Consider the following 22,371-nt stretch of genomic DNA (forward strand, 5'->3'; position numbering starts at 1 on the left):
CATGTCAAATGTGTTTGTTTCAATAAAAGTATACCCATGCATCTTTCACTTTTAAATTTCCATTTCGTCCTTGGTCAATTTGTTGGGGTTTTTTATCGGTTCTACTCTGAATAATCCTTTTTCAACATTCTTTTAGTTTTTTGTTTATCTTCATTTTTTCATTCATTTATTGAATACTTTTTCATCAGAGTTGTGTGCCCTCCTGTCTCCTATTTTTTCATCTTTATCTGTCAGCAACATTGTGTTTCTTATGCTACAATTATTGATAGTTATATTGTGCTTGTTATCAAATATTATATAATTGTATTCACATAAATTGCACTCTACTATTTTTGGATCTTATTTTATTTTCTTTGAAGCATCATCCGAATGCCGTTATTTGTAATATTCTTGATCACATATCCTGTACATCACCTGCAAAAATGTGAAAACTAAAACTACAACCTTATTTAATTCCCTGCCAAACTTTTTAATCCCAACAGATAGAATTCCAGTCAGCAAACAATCGGCATTAGGATGTCCCCTCCTCTTTATTCCTGCATTACTAATTAACTACTTCTCTATTCACCATCTGTCCGTTCAAACCATTGCTGACACGCCCACCCTCGTCTACAAGTTTACTCATGATTGGTTAGAGAGTGACAGAACCATTGATTGACGTCCAATGACAGTTGCTCATTCGCACCATGTTTCAAAATGTATTTTGTTTAGACATTTTCTCCAGAAAGGGAAAGTTTTTTGACAAGGAGACAGCATTAACCTTTTCTTCAGATTTTTTTTTCTTCCTGTCACAAGAATTGTCTGCCATAGTTCAAGTTCAGGACGTGTCACCTAAGAATGATTTAGAGTGAGAGGAATGCAAATGAGTTCCTATATTGGGTGCAGTCTGTTTCCCTTTTTGTCTCGTTGTGGTTTTTCATAAAGCTTAAGTTCAAGTTTATTTATTTAAAACCAAAATCATCACATCATAATCAAAATTGATATACATAACATAAATTTAGGACATAAACACACATCAATTAGATTATAGCATAGACGAATTGGTTTTAGGACCCCTTTAAAAGCAAAGCTTGTTAGTGGGGCCCTGGAATACTTATGATTATGAACATAGAATATAGGATATACTAATCTACAAAATACAAAAAGAGAAAGAATATATATATGATAAGATTAAGATGCTAAAATAGAATGGAAAACTAACTAAAAAAAACCAAACTATTACAAACACACATATATACACACACCACAACCACATCCACCCACACATGCACATACTAAACATAAATGAATAGGTCATCAACTTAAATGCAAATACATCAACTTGAAATACATATTGAAGGAAAATAATCATAATTTATCAAGAAAGCAAGTTTTGGATAATCTTTTGAATATGAAAAGAGTTTTACTATATTTTTACATCAACAGGTAAACTGTTCCACTCTTTAATGCAGGATATATGAAAGGAGGTCAGAGTGACATTTTGTTCTTGCAAATGGCTGACTAATAAGATCCCTTTGACATGTATTATAATTATGTATTTATGAATTCTGAAAGCTTTTTGTCTCACCTGCGAAGCAAAGTGAGACTATAGGCGCCGCTTTTCCGACGGCGGCGGCGGCGTCAACATCAAATCTTAACCTGAGGTTAAGTTTTTGAAATGTCATCATAACTTAGAAAATATGGACCTAGTTCATGAAACTTGGACATAAGGTTAATCAAGTATCACTGAATATCCTGCTTGAGTTTCACGTTACATGACCAAGGTCAAAGGTCATTTAGGGTCAATGAACTTTGGCCAAATCGGGGATATCTGTTGAATTCCCATCATAACTTTGAAAGTTTATGGATATGATTCATGAAACTTGGACATAATAGTAATCAAGCATCACTGAAAATTTTGTGCAAGTTTCAGGTCTCATGATTAAGGTCAAAGGTCATTTAGGGTCAATGAACTTTGGCTGAATCGGGGGTATCTGTTGAATTACCATCATAACTTTGAAAGTTTATTGGTCTAGTTCATTAAACTTGGACATTAGAGTAATCAAGTATCACTGAACATCCTGTGCGCGTTTCAGGTCACATGACCAAGGTCAAAGGTCAATGAACTTTGGCCGAATTGGGTGTTTCTGTTGAATTCCCATCATAACTTTGAAAGTTTATGGATCTGATTCATGAAACTTGTACATAAGAGTAATCAAGTATCACTGAACATCCTGTTCGAGTTTCAGGTCACATGATCAAGGTCAAAGGTCATGTAAGGTCAATGAACTTTGGCCATGTTGGGTTTTTTTGTTGAATAACCATCATATCTCTGTAAGTTTATTGGTCTAGTTCATAAAAAGTGGAAATAAGAGTAACCATGTATCACTGAACATCTTGTGCGAGTTAGAGTAGTATTCAAAGTCAGCACTGCTGCTATATTGAACCGCGTGATGCAGGTGAGACGGCCAGAGGCATTCCACTTCTTATAAGTTGTCCATGCATGACTTGATGCTCCAGTAGAATGCACCAGCTCTTGGATGTTAAACCAGATTCTTAATGGAGATTCTCATCAGCTAAAGATGGAATCTGCTCTTTGTAGGTCAAAAATAATTACTTTAAAGAAGTACCGGTATCTGAAAAGAAAAATTAATTATTTTCAAAGTTTGATTTGAGCTACATGAAATTCACTCCCATTATGTTAAGAAAGGGAAAATAGGGGATATTTCAGCACAAGAAGGGGTCAACAGTGCTGTGCAAAGTCTCGCATAATTTACAAGACTTAGCTCTAAGAAAGGGCCCCGAGTCGTCTATTTTGCTCTTCCATTTGACTACTGAAGTCCAGTTTGCAGTCCATGGTTTGTTTGGCTCACTCAGAGTATGTTGTGCTTAATGATGAGAACATGTGGTCCAACATTCGAAACCTTAAAAAGTTCTTCAAATAACCAGAAAGGGGGTTAAAAATGGTTCTAAATATACAAACAACATATTATAGAAATGTCTAAAATGCATACCAAAAAAATCCTCAACTCGCACCCATTTTATAATAATTAGGAATTGACCAGTGACTTTAAGTTCTCTGTGAAAGCATTGTTCATAGGAGCAATCGGTGCATTTAGGGTGCATTGAATGAATTTTTTTATAAAGGGAAGAATAAATTTGTCAGAAGGTAAAAATTTTGCTTTGACGGAATGAGGGATATACCATATCACTTTTTTATGTAGAATCAACATTACCCTACCTTTTTAGATGAAAAAGAAGTGATTAACTATCTAAAAGGTTAACAATGAAGCAGCATACAGAGTCCCAAAGCATTCTTAATGGTATTGGTGATACCTTTATTGCACAATTTACACATTTTGATAAATAACTGACTAAATAATTGGTAAAAGTCTTGCCCTTTCTGTCTGAAATTAAAGAATAGAATATCAATTGTTTATTATTTTTTATTCTTGTTTGTTTGTATTTCTTCAGCTCGCATTGGTCGCTTCAAGCTGACGGAAGCTCAGGTTCAGGATATGTTGAAGAATACCCCAAGCCGGAAGAAGTCGACTAAGAATCTCTTCCGCTCAATCATGGACAAAGGTTTGCAGGATAAATCTTTTCATTTTTTGTGATCTTCATATACATTTTTATTACCAAATACATTCTTAAAATTGTGATTTATTGTTTAAAAAACACCCCAAAACATGCATGTTCTTGAAAGGAGGCAAGGATGGAGCCTAAGCTTTAAAAGCTGTGGCCCGTATTCTGAAGGTGTCACGTGCGTAAAACATTCCCCATAGACTTGAGTGTTAAAATGGCACTTTTGAAAAATTCATGAAAAATAGATGTGAAATTAGAGGGTGGAATGTTTACTACCATTGGATAGGATATATATCTGACATTCCATATCTGACCAGGAAAGGGTACCGTAGCCAGCTCATTTTAAAAATAAATCGCCATTTATGAAGATAACTATGAATGGATCAAATTCATCAACTGAAACAGTAAAAAAGCCCTAATTAGTCCGCCAGTCAAAAAATAGTTCCAAGACACTTATTTATCTTCCCAATTTGGGCGAAGGAAGTTCAGTAGTTACCATTTCTAGAATCAGTGTTTAATTTTGAATCATATTCATACATTTTTGTCAATCAGCAACATCAAATTAAAAAAATTCGAATGGGTTGGGTCGAACGAATATCTTTAGCCCTCCTGATGTAATTAGGCTCATGGCACCTGAAGTCAGGTTTAACTTCGACCATGGTCTAACTCTGCTAAAATTATGGGAAGCCAAACGTTTCAAAATTTTGTTTACATTGAATGCTTCTCATGTTTACTGTGCTCTTTACTAATTCTCTTATGGTGAAGACAACTGTCATACTTATCCTTCCCAGGCAGTTAATAATGTTTTGGGAGTAAAATGAGCTGATATATTGAACCTCTACTGTTAGAGATTTATGTAATAACTGGCCTTCCATAGTTAAATCACAATTTAAAACCTGAGTTTGAATTAAACCTGACTTCAGAATACAGGCCATTGTGTTTAAATTATTTGAAATGAAGCTATATTGTAGTTATGTCACCCTGTCACCAACCCACCACCACGCCTCCCACATTCTCCACTTCTTTACATTTAATATTTTACTATTTAGAGTATTGATATTAAATATTCAAAGAGAGGTAATTGAAATACCTTTTTAAGTTTTTTTAAGGTATAGAAGACCTTAAAGATGCCCAATCCTTGCATAGCACCCCAATGCTGTTGGCAACTTATGTGAGCTGTTGGTAATTGCCCTGTTTACCACTTTGTCCAAAACCTAGCGTTCTTAAAGATACATGTGGAAATACCAGGTGTGGTAACGATCTCAAAATGAGTTCGAACAGAATCAAATGAGATTACCACCAAATTGTTTGTATGTATGTGAAAAGATATATGCCGAATGTGCTGTAATTGCTGAAAAATGAGCAAAATAAGCATGGAATTCCATCAGATGTCGGGTATTTTTCGAAGCAATATTAATACACTGGCCCACATGTTTTTCTGTGTTAGTGATCATCAGAATTATCGATTTTGTGCAAAGAATTCATGATTTTACAAAGATAAGTTTATATTAATGTACCAGATCTAGATGTATTATAATATTTTTACTATCACCCTTGATTTAAAATACTTTCTCATGAAAATAATTGTTTGCTCCAACTACTGTCTTTTACTTTTAAATTATTCTCAAATTTATCTTTGCAATGTTTCTGTCTGCTCACAAACAAACAATAGCAATGACTTTAGCGCTTGAATCAACAATTTGTTCAGAATCAGTCATTACCAATTCCAACACACATATTCATTATGTTTCAAGTGTCTGCCATTGTTATTCATCAGATTATCTAAAAATGTGTCTCTAATGGCAACTAGGGTTACACCAGTCGCCCCTCCCCCCCCCTATAGTTTTGATTCCACCTGCTATACGTAAACCACGAGTCTGGCAGTTGCTGTCTACTGCTTAATCCTCTCGCAGGGTCGTTTTAACAGTGTCGTGGTTTTCGGGCTGATTGCACATGTTCTGGGGATGGCCACCAACGTATTCTCACGCAATATGCCTGTAGTTTAATTCATCTACCATCTTCAGAAGTCAACTTAACACAAAGTTTTCATGTTGTTCGTAAAGATTTTACCAATCCCCGAGGTGGTCTATGTGAAAGTTATAGAGCCTTACTGTAAAGCCTTGCTTAATTTTATGATAATTCCTAGTCAAAAGGTTATGTGAAAGTCTTGATATCATTTATAGTCGATTTAATTTCATAAACATACTGCTGTTAAGATTTCACCTTTTTGTGAAGAAACTTCCACCCAGTACTCCCCCCCCCCACACACACAAAAAAAATGATAATTTGAATTTTTTTCACTTGTATTTTCTAGAAAAATTGCAAGGGATTCCTAATGTGGAAATGGCTACTTTTCCATAATTCTTCAGTAATCTTTAATGAACATTAATTCATGGCTTTTATTTTTAAGAGTAATTATGAACAAAAAGGAGATGTTTTTCAAGTTAGATTTTTAAATATGATCATGGCCTGGGTTTATACTCTGGACCATTAAAAAGGACCAAGGATTGATATCAAGTTTGTGAACTTGTTCTGAGTTCAGCTTTTATCTATAAAATAAAATAAATTGATATTTAGAGCAAAGAGGAGCATTCCACTACCTACAAAAAAGCAAAATTCAAAGAAATAGAGACCTAACAGAGAAATAAAGCTCTAAGTTTGAAGGTCCAGCACACACCATATGAGTTTATAACTTTGTATTTATTCATTTGCTTTCTTCTGTAATCATATCTGCTCTCTCTCCCTTTCTCTGTCTGTTATTCTCTCTCCCTCTCTTGCTTTATTTGAAAGATGTTTCAAGAGATTTCCCTTTGAAAAGGGTTGGCTATGCCTCTTGTCCTTTCTATCACACCATTAGGTATATGGCTTGTAGACAGGAAATACTTCATAAGTGATGGTGCGCTAGTTTACCTTCAAATTATGTTAACGAATGTTTGTAGAACAAGATATTCCGATGGTGATCTCAGGTTGTGTGATTATGAAAGAGGGGATGGTGTCAGTGACAGAAGGTGGGTTCTGTACAGGTATCAGGGTACGGGAGCTTGTCAAGAAAAAAAAGGTGGGGTTTCTTTGATACCCCTTTCATAAACCTATCCTCCAATTAGCCGCCTAAGAGTAATGCGGATAATTCAATAAAAATTTCATTCATAAACTCCGAAAATAATCCTCACTATTTTTACGAGCGCCCGTCCTGAAAAAGGAGGATAATCGTCATGGCAACCACACACACCCCCCTCCGATGCGGTTGTGTTGGAAAATGGTGACCTTGTGCCCGCTCCATGGCAATTATCCGCATTACTTTCGAAATGCGTTCATAAAGTCAAAATCTCGTCCCGATGCTGCTATTATGCGGATAATTGCAGCATCAAAATAATGCGGATAACTCTGGTCCTCCTTCGATTTTACAACCAATTTATGCTGCTATTAGCCACATTATTGGTTTTATGAAAGGGGTATGAGATTTTACAACCAATTTATGCTGCTATTAGCCACATTATTGGGTTTATGAAAGGGGTATGAGTGGCATTGGAATAATTTTGATTTGATTTGGTTGATTTATTTCCACATTCAAATAACAGAAGTGTATACAGGTGTAATCATTTTTTCTCAGCATAACATCACAATAAGCAATGACGTAATGAATAACATACGCATACATACATTCTAACAATCTAATTGAAATCTATTTATACCTGATGAATTTCTATTTTTAATTGTTAAATCAAATAGAATTTATATATATGTATACATATATCAACATAATGCATTTTGAAATGTGGGAGACCTCCATCTTAAGCTAAGAGCTTGAAATTGATAAAGGCCTCGAAAAGAAAGGGGAAAGAAAACCAGACAAACAGTGCAATAATAATAACTGGATTTCTTAAGCGTTTTTGCCTGAGGATACAAAGCACTGCTATTGTTACCCTGGCTTTAGCTGTGCTGCCCTTACAGGCGCTCAAGCATTCAGAAATTTTTTCTACTGGATATCCATTCACCTCACCTGGGTTGAGCACAGCACAATGTGGGTAAAATTCTCGCTGAAAAAAAAACATGCTATGGATGGGGATTGAAACCATATCCCTTGGATTTAAAGACAAGAGTCATAACCATTAAACCATGACACCCCCACAAAATGGACTTGTCCCCCCACAAAGGAGGAGGTATTCAGGTGGGGGCCCTTCAGGTGGCGAGGTATGAGGGCTTGTCAAGAAAAAGTGGAGAAAGTGGGCTATCTTTGGACGGCAATGTATAAGGGCTTCTCAAGAAAAGAGGGTGTTCAGGTAGGGGTCCTTTCAGGTGACAAGGTATGAGGGCTTGTCCAGAAAAAATGGAGGTAGTGGGGTATCTTCGGATGGCAATGTATGAGGGAGTGTCAAGGAAAATTTGAGAAAATGGGGTGTCTTTGGACGGCAAGATATGAGGGCTTCTCAAGGAAAAGAGGGTGTTCAGGTCGGGGTCCTTGCAGGTGACAAGGTATGAGGGCTTGTCAAGAAAAATTGGAGAAAGTGGGGTATCTACGGATGGCAATGAATGAGGGCTTGTCAAGAAAAAAAGGAGGAAGTGGAGTAGCTACGGGTAGCAAGGTACAAGTTCTTGTCAAGAAAAAAAAAAGATGAGGTGGGGGTGTCTTTGGGGCAATGTACAATGGCTCATCAACCCCCCCCCCCAAAAAAAAAAAAGTGCTCATTTAAAAAATATCATGTTCTCAAGGGTGGAATGGTGTACAGGTTCAGAAGGGTGGAGTGGGGCCTCAAGAAGAAGAATAAATGATTCTGTACAGGTTCAGGAGGGCTGAGTGCCAGTGGGGCCTCAAGAAGAAGAAGAAAAAAATCTGTGGCATACTGCTTTTGAGGTGTGTCAATCCTTGTGAATTGGAATGATGATAAGAGGACACCAATGAATGAAATTTTGCAAACCTTGCACTTTCACCTCACTTAACCAGTTCAGTGGTTAAATTTCAGTAAATACACTTAAAATGATAAATATTTGTATTGATATTGTTCTTGGCATCAGATTCATGATGTATGCACTTTCTCCGCTCCCTTTGGGGCATTCCAGTGAATTAATAAGCATACAACATTGTCCTTCACATTCTTGATGGTATCTACTGTAATACCTTGGTGGAGAGTGCCAAGTTTGTGAGAACCATGGCGTGTTTTCCTTCAGCAAGAAATTTATCCACACTGTGCTGCACTTGACCGAGGTGAGGTAAATGTGCATTCCTTGAATGCTCGGGTGCCCGATTAAGGTAGCCATGCTAAAGCCGGGTAATAAAAACATTATCCTGTTAAGCAGGGCCCGCTGGTAGAACAGTTTTCAAAACTGAAGTGGATACCTTGGGTAAAATATGACATTATTATTTTTATTATAATTATTTTGGTGGAATTTGAATACTGGACCTTCTGATAAAAAGGCGAGAGTCAGAACCACTACCCCACAAAGCTTCAATTGCAGTATCATATGAAATGCACGGAACTCCAATGCCCGTCTTGACCACCCACCGTGAGATGATAAAAATTATTTCTACTCTTTAATTAATAAATGTATTGAATGATGTGACAGACATGTTGCATTAATATATCGTCTGCTTTTTTATTTGTTTCCACTACAGGGATTGTGTCCTATACAGAATACCTGTTTCTTCTCTGTATCCTAACAAGTAAGTAGAGGTTGAACCTATTGTATTTTTTTATTTATTTTATTATTTTTATCCAATACATAATTTTCCTCTTTTTGTATTTTCCAAGCTTTCATTCTATTTTATTTGTAAGGATGCCTGGTAATATACAAAATTTAAAAATAGCTTTTGTAACAGACATACTATATGTTAATTGCAAAAATGAACCCCCCAAAAAAATAAATGAAAGGAAATGAAATGAAATGAAAACTAAATCTAACAAATGGTGCATAAATATTTTGTAATGCTACATGGCTGAGATTTGCTCCGTGACTGGGATTTACTGATTAACCATTTGCGCGCTGATGTTGCAATTTTGCACACTCATACAATTAAATTTAACAATTGTAATAATGAGTTTTCTCCTCTACATACACATTATAGGGAAGCTTATAAAGTACGATAGTTCTTGGATAACATCTGTACAACAGTCCTAAGTGTCAATGGTGCAATATGGAAATCTTGAATTAAAGAAAATAATATGGAAACAATTGTCATTATTAACCCCCCAAAAATTAATTCAGCGTGCAAAGAGTTACGTGAATCTGATCATTCATTATTTGAGAAAATTTATTGTGTTATTTGTTCAAATACTTTTATCTCTGATTGATGTGAGTTCCAAGACTACCTTTTTGTTTCAAATAATTGATTTGGTTATCAGTCAAAAGTTTTATTCAAGCTTCCTTAGTTAACCCATCTGTGTCCAACCAGCAATCTGTCACATGGCTTTTAATGATGAACCTTTTGTATTTTCTTATATTATATAGTTTATTTCATGTATTATTCCTTAAAACTGCATTGTATGTATCTCGATGCTCTGCTCAATGCTTTTGCATATCAGTAAAATTTTAATGATATCAAATAATATGTTTTTACTATTAATTGTCATATCTTCTATAGATATGAACTCCTTACTTTTTCAAACTTAAAAAAAAATTGAAATCTTAAAAAAAAATCTTTAAACTGCAAAGTCTGAAGTCACTCTAAGTAAGGTCCATTAAATACACAGTAATCCCAGTTATCTGGTACATGAAGAGTTAAAGTATTCAGATTGGAGCCAAGTCGATGTGATAGAGTGATTTCAACTTTCTATTTTGAAGCAAGAAACTTGATTACCCAGCATAGAGTAAATGACATTGTAGAACTGACCATGGGTAGATTCTTATCCACGTGATACCATTCATATAATCAATATAGGAAAAAAAATCATTCTGAACTGTTTCCTAGTGAAACATTTCAGAATGAAAGATGGAGAAATCTTTGTCAAGAAAGAAGTTATTTCTGGCTTCGAAGAAAATCTTCACTGCAGCTGATTACTTAAAAAGGAGGAGCATTTTAATTATATTTAGCGTGGTATAACCCTTCACATTTGCTCAGCAATTTATCAGCGTCCATTCTGCTGATTTTTTAAAGTATCGTAAATTCTCCTCTGCCTTCCTCTTACGTCACGTAACATTCCTTCGTCAATTAAAGGCGGCTTCGCTGGATTTCTTTTCTGCGAGACAACTAAGAAATACAAAGAACAATTTTATGATTATTGCATTGTTTACTAATTAATGTAAACTACAGTGAGAGAGAGTCTATCTTCTTTACAAAAATCTTTATTCTTAAATGTAATGATCAAACACTACTAGTATAGTTAACTTTAGTGTTTTCCAATGTATTCAGAGTCTATAGTTAAGATGTCTTGTTATTTAAGAAGGACTTTGTTGTTATCAAATAATGAAGCAGTGTTAACCTATTCTAAAAACACAAGCTTATAGTGGTGCAAATATCTATATGATTTAGTTAAGGACTATAGCACCTTCTAATTTAGTGTTTGATATGTTAAAGTGTTAATTTGCAGTGTAAATTTTCACAGGTAATGCCACACAGAACCTTTAACATCACATCCAAGCACCTCTCATCCGTCTCAGTCACCCTCTTCAAAATCAATCCCAATATCTTCTTAGAAGTTAAGATCCAGATGAGCGTAGCTTTCTCAATGTTTACAAAACTCATTAGCACCGTCCTAAGAAAGCAATCACGCCCGGCTATTTTGGGTAAAATATTAACCGGTGTCATAAACAAGTGAAGTAGAATGTCGTCATTGGTTGAAGTCATCTCCGGATTTTACCCATTTTTCAGTGTTTCTGATGTCATCCAGATTGTATTGCAATCAATTAGGGGGTTGGTGTTAGTTGGAATTGTAAAGGTTGTCAGGTATTGATTAGTACTTTCAGAAAAGGTCAAGTGGGTCTTACAAAACAAGGATGACTGGACATTATTTTAGCAATTTAGTTTTTCTTTAAACTTAAAAAAAAAAATACTCTACTAAAGACAGGAAGTTATCCAGAATAATACAATATATGAAGAGGGGATGATCTTGCAGAGACAAGGCTTAAAGAATTGATGTTTTGACTGCGCTTCTGTCAATCTAGTAAATTATAATAGTTTTCAAGTCCTTGACCTGTCTTTTTTTCTATTCTGGGCAATTACATAAAATGATCAACTTTTTTGTACATTTGACCCCCATTTTTTTCAAGTCTCATTTCACTTCATAAACTGACCAAGTCATGGTCCTTTGAGAGCTTTACAGACTGTCAAAAGAACCAGAAATAAGAGACAGAAAATTTCATGACGGTCCCACATACAGGGGGACGGACGTACATATATTATATAATTGCCCTTCTCTATATGGCTGTTGTTTCTCAGCTTTTCTTTTCATTATGAAATGATAAGAGAAATAAGCAATTGATGAAATGACTGCATCTTTTTTTTTTAAATTTTCGTCATGTTTTTGTTTGGCCTGCGTAGCAAAGTGAGACTTTCAAAGGCAGTGGCATTGTAAACATTGAAATCTCAACCAAGGTTAAGTTTTTAAATAGCATCATAAATTTGAAAGTATATGGATCTCTAGTTCATGAAACTTGGACATATTATTAAAGATAATCAAGTATCAGTCAACATCCTGTCTGAGTTTCAGGTCACATGACTGAGGTCAAAGGTCATTGAAGGTCAGTGAACTTTAAGCATGTTTTGGGTATCAACATTGAAATCATTAAGGTTTCAGAGTATTTTTTGAAATGTTATAGCTTTGAAGGTTTATAGACCTAATTCGTGGAACTTCGATTAAAGGGTAATCAATTATCACTAATTATTTTGCATGAATTTCAGGTCACATGATCAATTACAAAGGTAATTTTGGGTCAGTGAATTGAGTATTTTATCATATTGTGTTGTATTTACTAATTATTTGTTTATTGTTTTCAAAATCAGCACTACTACTAAATCAAATTTTGTAATGCAGGCAAGACTGCCAGAGACGTTCCACTTGTTATAAAGTTATTCTTTTTTTTTCTTTAATTTTCCTTGAGTTCTCTTATGTAATCTCTGTTTTCATGTTTGTACTTTCCACCTGTTGTACTGTCTCAGTCTCTTGGCCATTTAGTAAGTCATGTGCTTGCTTCTGTCTGTCTGTTTGTCTCTCTCTCTCTCTCTCTCTGTATCTTTCTCTCTCACCTTTTCTCATCCCCTCTGTCTTTCTCCCCTTTATATCTATTTCAAATTGTTGATTTCTCTCTCTTTATCTCTGTCTTCCTCTCTGTGCATCTCCTATGCCTGCCCCCTTCCTCCCCCTTCTCTGGATAAATGTGTTTTCTGTCTACCATCATACTCTATCTCTCACTCTCTCTCACATCTTTCTCTATCTCTTGCTTTATTTATCTCTCTCTTTCTCTGTTTTTTTTTCTCCCTATGTTCGCTCTATCTGGAGTTGCATCTCTTTGACTCTTTCCACTTGTTTGGTTGTCTCAGCCATAATTTTATGTCTGTCTGTCTGTCTATAACTGTCTCTCACTTATCATTTTTCACTACACATACTGGCATACGGATGGGGGACTGGGAACACTGGATTCCCTGAAAATGCCATGACAAAGAAAAAATAGGAAGAGAAAAATTAATAAAATGACAGGAAAATAATTTTTTATCAATGTAATGTCACAATCAGAAATTTAGATTCTTATTAATATTTTTTTTAACAATCTCATATGTTATGTTTGGCCCATTCAATTTTTTCTCTCCTTACACCACTGATCTCACTATTATTTCTTAACTTTTTTTTTTCTTCTTGAAAAAAAAATTCTCTTCCAGAGCCAAGAGCTGGGTATGAGATTGCATTCAAGATGTTTGACAGGGATGGAAACCAGCGCATCGATCGCAAAGAATTTCTTCTGGTTTGTTACTTACAATACATCTTCTTTTTTGAATAGGGGCGGCTTTGCCCCTCACACATTTTCTTGATATTGCATTGTAAGAATTAAATAGTGAGCAAAGAATTTAAAATATGGCCAAACATAGATTGAGTTTAGACAGTCTGTGTGGGCAGTGGCATGATTTAAAGTGTAAAAGATAATTATTAAAATAAAAAAAAAGATTTTACTTAGAAAATATGTATTTAAATATTCATTATCCAAATGTATGTCTATGATGCGTGTATAGTTCGATACCTTTCTGCATGCAATACCAAAATTGATTTTGCATTTTATAATATAAACAATGAATCTGAACCTTATCAACAATATTGTAATTTATATTTTTGTTTCTATTTGATTTTTTTGTGTGTTTTCTCTCCTTTTCCTCTACATTACATTCTCCTTCTCACCTGATTTCTCTCTCGCACTCATTGTCACATGTTCAGATGGAAGAGATCTTTCGTAAGAAGTCTCAGTCCAGCGGGGAGTCGGATTCCGTGAGTTGGCTAAGCCACTACGCCACCGATCCTGATTCTGTATGTATCCTCACACAAAACAAAATTCTTGCCCAAAATTATCCACTTATTAAAAAATCAGATTTGACTCTGCTTTCAGCAAAAAAAGGAAGACATAAATTTGACTTTTCAATAGCATGATGCAATAGTTATTTACAAAATACATTAAAGTTTGAAATTTATAGAAAGCTTTATCTCAAAAACATTAAAATGAATGATGCTCCAATGATTCTAATAAAACCACAAGATTTGACTGCCTTATATGGTCAAACTGTATTTGGCAGTTTAGATAATAATTAGTCATGTAGCCTGGCTTTTAGAGTACTGGTGGGGATCATATATTCTATTTGTTTCACTGATACCTTATATCCCATAAATGGCATCTTATTCAACCGTGCACATGGTCTCACCAGGTGGGAGCTAATCAAAATTATATATCCCTTTTTTTAAACATTATTTACAAAATGAAATTTTTATTACTTCACATATGCTGCACGCACGGCTTTACAACTCCCTTTGAAAAATAAGATTCTTGTCTGTCTAACTGATTTCAATGGCAGAATATCTTTATTGCAAAAATAAAGGAAGTATTTGATTGAATACAGGTAATTGATTTTAGGAACACTAATCTGAAAGAAAACTTTTTTGTTTCATTTGAAACGAATTAGAGTAAACATTGTTTTGCCATTTTAAAATATGCTCTGCTGAGTGAGTTTGAAATCACTGAACATGTCCAACCGTGCTCACAAACAAAACCCAGCAATTCTAGTATACTGTATTCAAGACTCTGATAGGTTTAGTCCAAACTATTGTTTTGTCACTACAGTCAAATTAAATTGATTTAAATTCATTTTTTAAAGACTTTTGGACATGCATTGACTCATGCCTGAGCCAAAGAAACTAAATTGAAGAAAGGAAGAAAGGAAATATGAAATAAAGAAGGGAGGGGAATGTAATCTGATTTAAGATTAGAAAAAAAAAACATTGGGTTTGTACAAATTTGTGGAACAAATAGTGTATAATGATCTTTCTTATACTAGAGATCAATTTGGATATTGTAATAAGACTTCTACAATTCTGGTTTTAGAAGTTTCAGTCACATTTTCCATGTTCAAACAAAAATTGAGTGACAAAATTAAAAATCAAAATGTTGGTTTATATTTCTGCTTCTTATTTGAAACAGATGTTTCAGAAGTATTTCCGCCTTTGTGTGAGATAACATTTTACAAACCACGCTTGGATTTAAGAGGAATTACATTCTTTCCATTGAAAATATCATTTTAATGGCATTCTAAGCAGTGTGGTTGAAATTGTAGATTATAAAATGTTTATTAATACACAAATTGATCTCGGTATGATCTATAAGTGAAAACATGCTGCTGCAATTGAATAATCCTTCCACCAAAAATAAACATTCTTCTTGACAAATGCAATAACCGATACATTTTCAGGATTATATTTTAATGTTAATTGATAAGTCTCTCAAGACACCCAAAATAGGGTGTTAATTACACTGATTAATTGATAATTTTTTTTTTTTGATCAAGATCACACACAAAGGGGAAAATTTGAGGTTGGGGTACGATACAAATGTATGCATAATGTCAAATATATATATAGGATATGTATACCCTGACTGCGGAAAAAAAAATCAAGCTCTAAAAATGTTTAAATGTTTGTATATTTCAAGTGTACACCAAAATATTTTTTGTGGAAGGATTATGCCTCAAACAATGACATAAAATCAGTATGTTTCTGTTCATTTAAAACTTGGATGTTGTTTTAAAGCATGGTTTTGATTAAACAATTTTGCAATGGCTTGCATTTTGCATGACTGTGGAGTGTGCCATTTTGCATGTGGTACTGTGCATGCATATGACGGTAGCATGCTGGTTGATTTTGTTGCATGTGATATGTTGTTTTAGGATCTATCTGCTCATGATGTGGATTTAATATACAGTGTAATTTGATATATTATAGCCTTGGGTACATTCAAAGTTTGGTTTTAGAGTGTCGATTTGGAGTGCACACCATTTTGAGCACTGTTTCAATGTATATACACCACATCATGCATTGAACTACTTTACACCACACTAACACTGTGTTCTAATTGACACCACATTAACATTTACACCTCAGATACACTATAAACTACCTTACACACAAAACCTATACTATACTTAATACTGCTCTTTAAGAGCGAATCTCTATTAGAATAATAATCAAAATAAAGAGGGGGGATGGCTACCAACCTTCGGGCTTAAACTATGCTCATTATAAACATATTTTCACTACTACTCTTTTTACTTGTAAATTTTTAGTTATGGAATTATGTGGATCAATGACTTATAACTTATCTGTCGATGCTTCATAAAAAAGTTCAACATTAGCTACATTTTAGACAGTGAACTTAGATTTAACATAATTAGTATAACTGTATTCAACAAAAGTACAGTGATGAAATTAACGAACCTTTCAGTCTGTGGACAGCTGTGATTTGCAGTGTTGTTTATCCGTGTTGCCAATTTAATGCTAATTTGACATAGTATAGTCAAAATAATCACTGCATGGTTCTGTGTATTTTTCCTCATTGTGCTTGATTTTTATTTTTTATTGTAATATCATTTGATTTCTTTTTAATGCTTTGTTTAGTAGCTTCATAGGTCCTAACACATCAAATAATACATTTTGTTTGTACTGTAAACTGAGAACTTTGTCATTATTGTATGAATGAGGACACCTCTTTCAGATGATAAAGAATGTACAGATATTGATTGATTTTTTAAAAGTTGGATTCATTGGGGGATCTTATAGAAATTGGAAATTTTTTAAAGAAAATGTGATATTGTTGGCCTTGACTGCCTCAGTCAAGTGATTGATAACAAGATCACGTCATATCGAATATCTATCTCTCTTTCTATGTTTATATATTTTTCTATATGTTTAGCAAAAACAGTGCTATGCATATAATATATTGAATAATAGTGGTCAGTATGTTGGATATTGTACACTTCTCTATCAATGTTGTATTTCTCAATTTCTTCTTGTCATATTTGTGATGAATGTGAACAAATATTTGTTTTTTACTTCTGAAAAAACTTTCCTATATTCTTATTAGCTTTCATAGTGATTTTTTTTAAATTCACATTTAGTGACCTAAATTTGTTTTTAAAACTATTTTACAGTAATTGATAAGTAATTATTTGTATTCATTGAACAAAGTTGAGTGTGAAGTGACCTGAAGCAAAGAAGATGAATAAGGAGGAGGAGGGGGAGAAGAAGAAGAAGACAATGAAGGAGAAGGAAAAGGAGAAGAAGACAATGAAGGAAAAGAAAAAGGAGAAGAAGAAGAAGAGAGTAGGAGAAGAGAATTAAGTTTAAATCTAAAAGAATGGGCAATAATGTTGTTTTTTGAAGGAGGGAGAAATGAAGGAAGAGGTAGGGGGTTGAAATACATTTTAAAAGTTTGAAAATGATGCAAAAATATTCATAGGTGATCTAAAAATATATTAATAATAAAATCTATAAGCTCAATTATTAACTTTTTCTACATTTTAACTTCATGTTACTAGTATTTATAGATATTTGCATTATCTATCAAAATAAAGTGTTAGATTTGTCTGATAATTATTTTTGTAATTGATTTTTATATACACATTTTAATCAACCCAGTATCTTTAATGTGCTATCAGATTAATATCCTGCCAGGGTTAGACTTAAAAAGCTTTGAGCACCAGGGGGCGCTAGACATCTTATAATGGAAGATTCAATTCAAATAACCAGCCCTCACCTAGAAATTTTATCTTCTCATTCCCAAGGTTCCATTTATCTGTAATGATTTTCATGACATTTTCTATTTTTTTTCATTTTGTGTTCTTGTTGATGTGACATCATTAGACGTTATGTTTCAAACTTTCAGATTTTATTTCATAATTATATTCTTTTTTTACATATATATATTTGTATATCATAACTATTTTCCATTCTATATACCCATCATTATAGTCATTGTTTTTCCTTTCAGAACAAGTGTTTTATAATCAGTGTTCAAGTTGGCAAATCATATTCTTTTGTTCAATATAACCTCATTAATCAGTGTTTGTTGTACTCTATGATTTTGTTTAGTGTGTTTTAAGTTTTACATGTACTTTTGCAGAAATTAAACCATTGTTTCATCGTCCCTCTAAATAGACAGGCTACTATACTACCGAAATTTGATAATTTTGTTTAAACTACTTAATGTGATATTGCATCAGTACATGCATCTGTGATATTTTCATTCCAATTCATTCAGTTTCACTATTTGTCAACCAAATTCATTCCAGACTACTAATTCAAGCCTTGCTTCAAACAAATGCGTATTCTCAACCATTGAATGATATTTCTTTCATCTTGATTGATAAAATTTATTTCATTGTGTGAAACTTCATACAGAACGTGGATCAGTGAATTGTATTGTAAGTCAGTCATATTTTTAACTCATTTACAATGATGCAAGTTTTTTTTATATAATTCGTCTTATACAGAAGTGAAAAATGATATATAATATGATATGGAATATGTCAGTATTCCTCTTTGGATTAAAAGATAATTATTTGGGGGGTCTATTGAATATGAGTCTTGCTAAAATTGATAAAATACAATATTGGGAGAGGTTTTTCAAGTTTTCTAAGTCAGTGCACATCATGTACAATTGCAATGAATGAGAGCACATCTGTAATGTGTATGTGCTATGTCGGGAAAACTTCTATTAAGCCAAAGTGCTAAAGTCTTCATGACATCGTAGACAAATTATGATCCAATGTATGGTGGGAATTCTGAGAAATACATGTTTTTGTTGTCAGATTTTGACAGATATGAAGAAAATATATGATAAATATAAATATTCAGTTTTGGAAAGTGAATGGATACTTATGGGTCATTGTTAGGGTTGTATACTGTGGGACATCAGTTTTTCTTTTTAATTTGGATATTATATCTGTACATGATAGAAATAACATTCAGAATAAAAAAATTGCATATGGAGTTCCGCATCGATTTATATGAATGTTCTATTGAAGAGGGAAGGGGATGGCAGTTAAAATGAACTTTGGATTTGGGTATCTTTATTGTAAAACACACATTAAGCATTAAACCACAATTTTGATTTAAAAAGCGGTTTAGCCCGTTAATTGGGAAGTGTTTATTTCATTTCAACTTGTCAAGTGCCATTTTCATTGCTGTGTTATTCTCGTAATATTTCTGACTTTTCATGGTAAGTAATACATGTAATATCTGTATGACATTGATCAGCCACACACTAATTTCCATAATCATATACATATTTTAAATATTTAATTTTTCATGAATTTGTGTATACATTTATCTTAATTTGATCATGTACAACATACATATGAAAGTCTTACCTTAAACAATATAACCCATAGATAATTATTAATGAATCTTACTCTATTTCTCTTCTTAAAATAATGATTATCCTAATTCATTATCTTTAATGAATATATATATATATATCAAAGTTAAGATTAACGTAAAGTAAGCTAAGCTCAAATTTGTTTCTGAAAGTAAAAACTATCCTAATTTATTTTAGATATACCTATATCGTTCTACTAAACTATGTATCTAAAAGAGTAAGTAAAAAAGTAGGATTTAAAAAAAATCTTTTATCCATGTGTCTTACTTCTTTGTCGAGAGAAGGATTGTAAGCTGAATGTTTAATGATGATTTAGGCTTTTTTATCCATGTGTCATGTCCACAGTCAATTTCTAGTCATTAGGTTGTCCAAGTTCACTTTTCTTTAACTTCATTTAACTTCATTTTTATGCAAAGCAATGATATGAACTTTTATGTAATTGTAAAGAAAGTTCTTGTTGTCAATTCTAGACGATTTACAACAAAATATTGGCAGACTTTGAAGGCAGCGTATCAAATATATTTCATGCTGTTTGATATGATTTGATAATGCCGTGAAGTGGCTAAGGAATTATTCATATCTAAGTAGATTAGAATGGTGCAATAAGTCGGCCTTCAGTTACATTGTATAGGATGTTTTCAATCCATGGAAGTAATTGAATTGTTTTGAATATACTGAAATCTTATTCATATCAGTTCCTCTTAATTGATTAAAGATTAAACATCAACTTGTTTCTTTGATGATATTAATTCATGTTGGTTTTAAAGCACCATTATGTGCAGAAAGTTGGAAGGTTTTCTTTCTGTTTGTGAGAAAAGTATCTACCTTTTTTTTCAGAACAATCATTGAATTTCTTTTTTTCCCTATATCCATCTTTTTTTTGTAATCATTAGCTGTCAATATTCCAGAATGATGTGAGTTACATAAGTGTAGATCGTAACATCATCAGTGTTATTATTATTATTACATCACAAAGAATGTCACATTGAAAGGATGTCAACAGGGGGTGAAGAGAGGGGTGTGCACCTTATACTGCCCTTCTATTCTTTCTTTTTCCCCTTTCCTTGTCCATCCTCTTCCCACTTCACGTTTTTCTTTATTCTCCCTTCCATCCCCTCTCCCCTCCCCTTATCACCTCCCTACCCCGTCTCCTCTCACTCATGTTCACCTCCCATGTCCTTCTCATCCCCTCATTTCCTTCCCCTTTTCCCCTTCTTCCGTTCCTTGCCATCTCCTCATTCTCCCTCCACTCTTCCTCCCTTTTTAAATCCCCTTTCCCTCCTATTTGTGCACCTATCCTAGGGCCCGTACTGTTGCATAAAACTTCTGCCATAAAAAACCTTGGCAATTGAAAAATGCCATTGAAAATTACATGTTAAGTTTTTTTTTAAAGAGTTTTTTTTATAGGAAAAGTTTTATGCAACAGGTCCCTGATGTCCATTCTACTAATCACTACTCAACTTGTGTTGTTTTGGAGTCCTACCATCCATATTTACTTATTTAACCAAACCCCAAATACTGTCAATTTAAATGACAAATGTAATAGTGGAGGAACCCCCCCGACCCTTCATTAATATGACCAATTCTTTTGGATAAGTCTTCGGACTTTGAACCACAAGGTCTGGTATTCAAATCCCACCTAAGCACTAACGTCCTTTGGCAAGGCATTTATCTACATTTGCCACTCTCAACCCAGGTGAAGTAAATGGGTACCCGGTAGGAAGGAATTCCTTGAATGCTCGTTGCGCCCGATCAGGGTAGCCGTGCTAAAGCCGGGGTAATAGTATGCAGTGCTTAGAAACATTTGTATTAAGCGCTATATAAATGTTGCATATTATTATTATCATTTTACAAGATACTTTTATCACCGTACCTTACCCTTCCCCCTTCCCCCCTTCCTCTTTGAGAACCCGTTGACATTCTTGATGCCACACCAGAGCCCTTCATTGCAGAGTTGGAACAAACATGGCTGACAATGCAAAATCAGGCAAGCACTTTGCCAAGTTGGCCACACTCTGTAATCTAGATCTCTATTCTACATCAGCCCAAAATGTCCTTCCTTACATCTTCCTATTTTATGACCGGTGACCATAGTTCTGTATTTCACCCTTGACTTTGCCGTGGATCTAGTCTATCTAGACGTGTGAATTTTGTTATTAGTGTTAGCCTTGCCACTCACTGTGCAAATTACTGGGTTGAGATTTTGGTCATGAATTTCAAAAGCATCAAATCTAAGTATTCTGGCTAATAACTCATTCAGGAAAGCATTTCATCAACATTTAATTATTTATTTATCAAGTTATCAGATCTGACAATTTTTTTTTATTTTGATTGGCCATTGTTACTCTTGTACCTGTCAGATCAAGCAGACTTTGTTTGATAAAAACATCTTATGTCCTATCATGAAATGCTCTTCTGTTTTTCAAAAGTAAAAGTGCATATGAATATTGTGTAAGGTTAGTTTCCCAAGAAATCCAGGATAAAAGCCATATCCATTTCAAATCACAAGACCACTTCCAAGAACGCTGTAATTCTAAACCAATAGTGCCTTTTCTAGGCAGAAGGCTTTTGATGATGAAACTTCAATTTCAATTTCATCTGTGAACAAGACCCCTTTCTCATTTCCACCCTAAAACTAGTCTACTGGAAACTAGTTCAGTGGAAACTAGTTTAATGTGTGGTGAGAACAGTCGCAGCGGCCTTGGAAGCGATCTTCCAAACCAGTTCAAAAATCCACCTCACGATGTAGTTTTCAAGATCGCTTTGCCTCATTATACTGGTTTTAGTGTAAGTGAGGACACAATTGTTCTTCCGGAAGCAATCTTCGCACATTTTTGTACGCGCTACTCCACACACTGTAGGATGTCTAAACGGCGGTTTCAAATTTCACACGAAACATGTCACCCCCACTGAGAGCATTCCCATAGCAACAAGGCCACTTTACGTGAAGTGGTTTCGAAAAACACTTTC

The 22,371-nt window shown here is 34.1% G+C and overlaps 1 protein-coding gene across 6 annotated transcripts in view; it reads left to right on the top strand.

Moving 5' to 3' along the window:
* Positions 1–3,430: 3,430 nt before the first annotated feature.
* LOC121430017 (calcium uptake protein 3, mitochondrial-like) overlaps positions 3,431–22,371 on the top strand; it is a 43,034-nt gene continuing 24,093 nt past the window's right edge. For 2 of the 6 annotated variants that reach the window (XM_041627391.1, XM_041627523.1), the window contains exons 1-4: positions 3,432–3,564; positions 9,176–9,223; positions 13,373–13,455; positions 13,920–14,009. In XM_041627391.1, the coding sequence (XP_041483325.1) occupies positions 3,498–3,564; positions 9,176–9,223; positions 13,373–13,455; positions 13,920–14,009 (288 nt within the window). In that variant the 5' untranslated portion in view covers positions 3,432–3,497. Of the gene's footprint in view, positions 3,565–9,175; positions 9,224–13,372; positions 13,456–13,919; positions 14,010–20,294; positions 20,316–22,371 lie in introns of all 6 variants that reach the window. The other 4 variants (XM_041627459.1, XM_041627590.1, XM_041627325.1 and 1 more) reach the window with 4 other exon arrangements.

This window comes from Lytechinus variegatus, chromosome 1 (genome assembly GCF_018143015.1).
Source record: "Lytechinus variegatus isolate NC3 chromosome 1, Lvar_3.0, whole genome shotgun sequence".
Classification (NCBI taxonomy): domain Eukaryota; kingdom Metazoa; phylum Echinodermata; class Echinoidea; order Temnopleuroida; family Toxopneustidae; genus Lytechinus; species Lytechinus variegatus.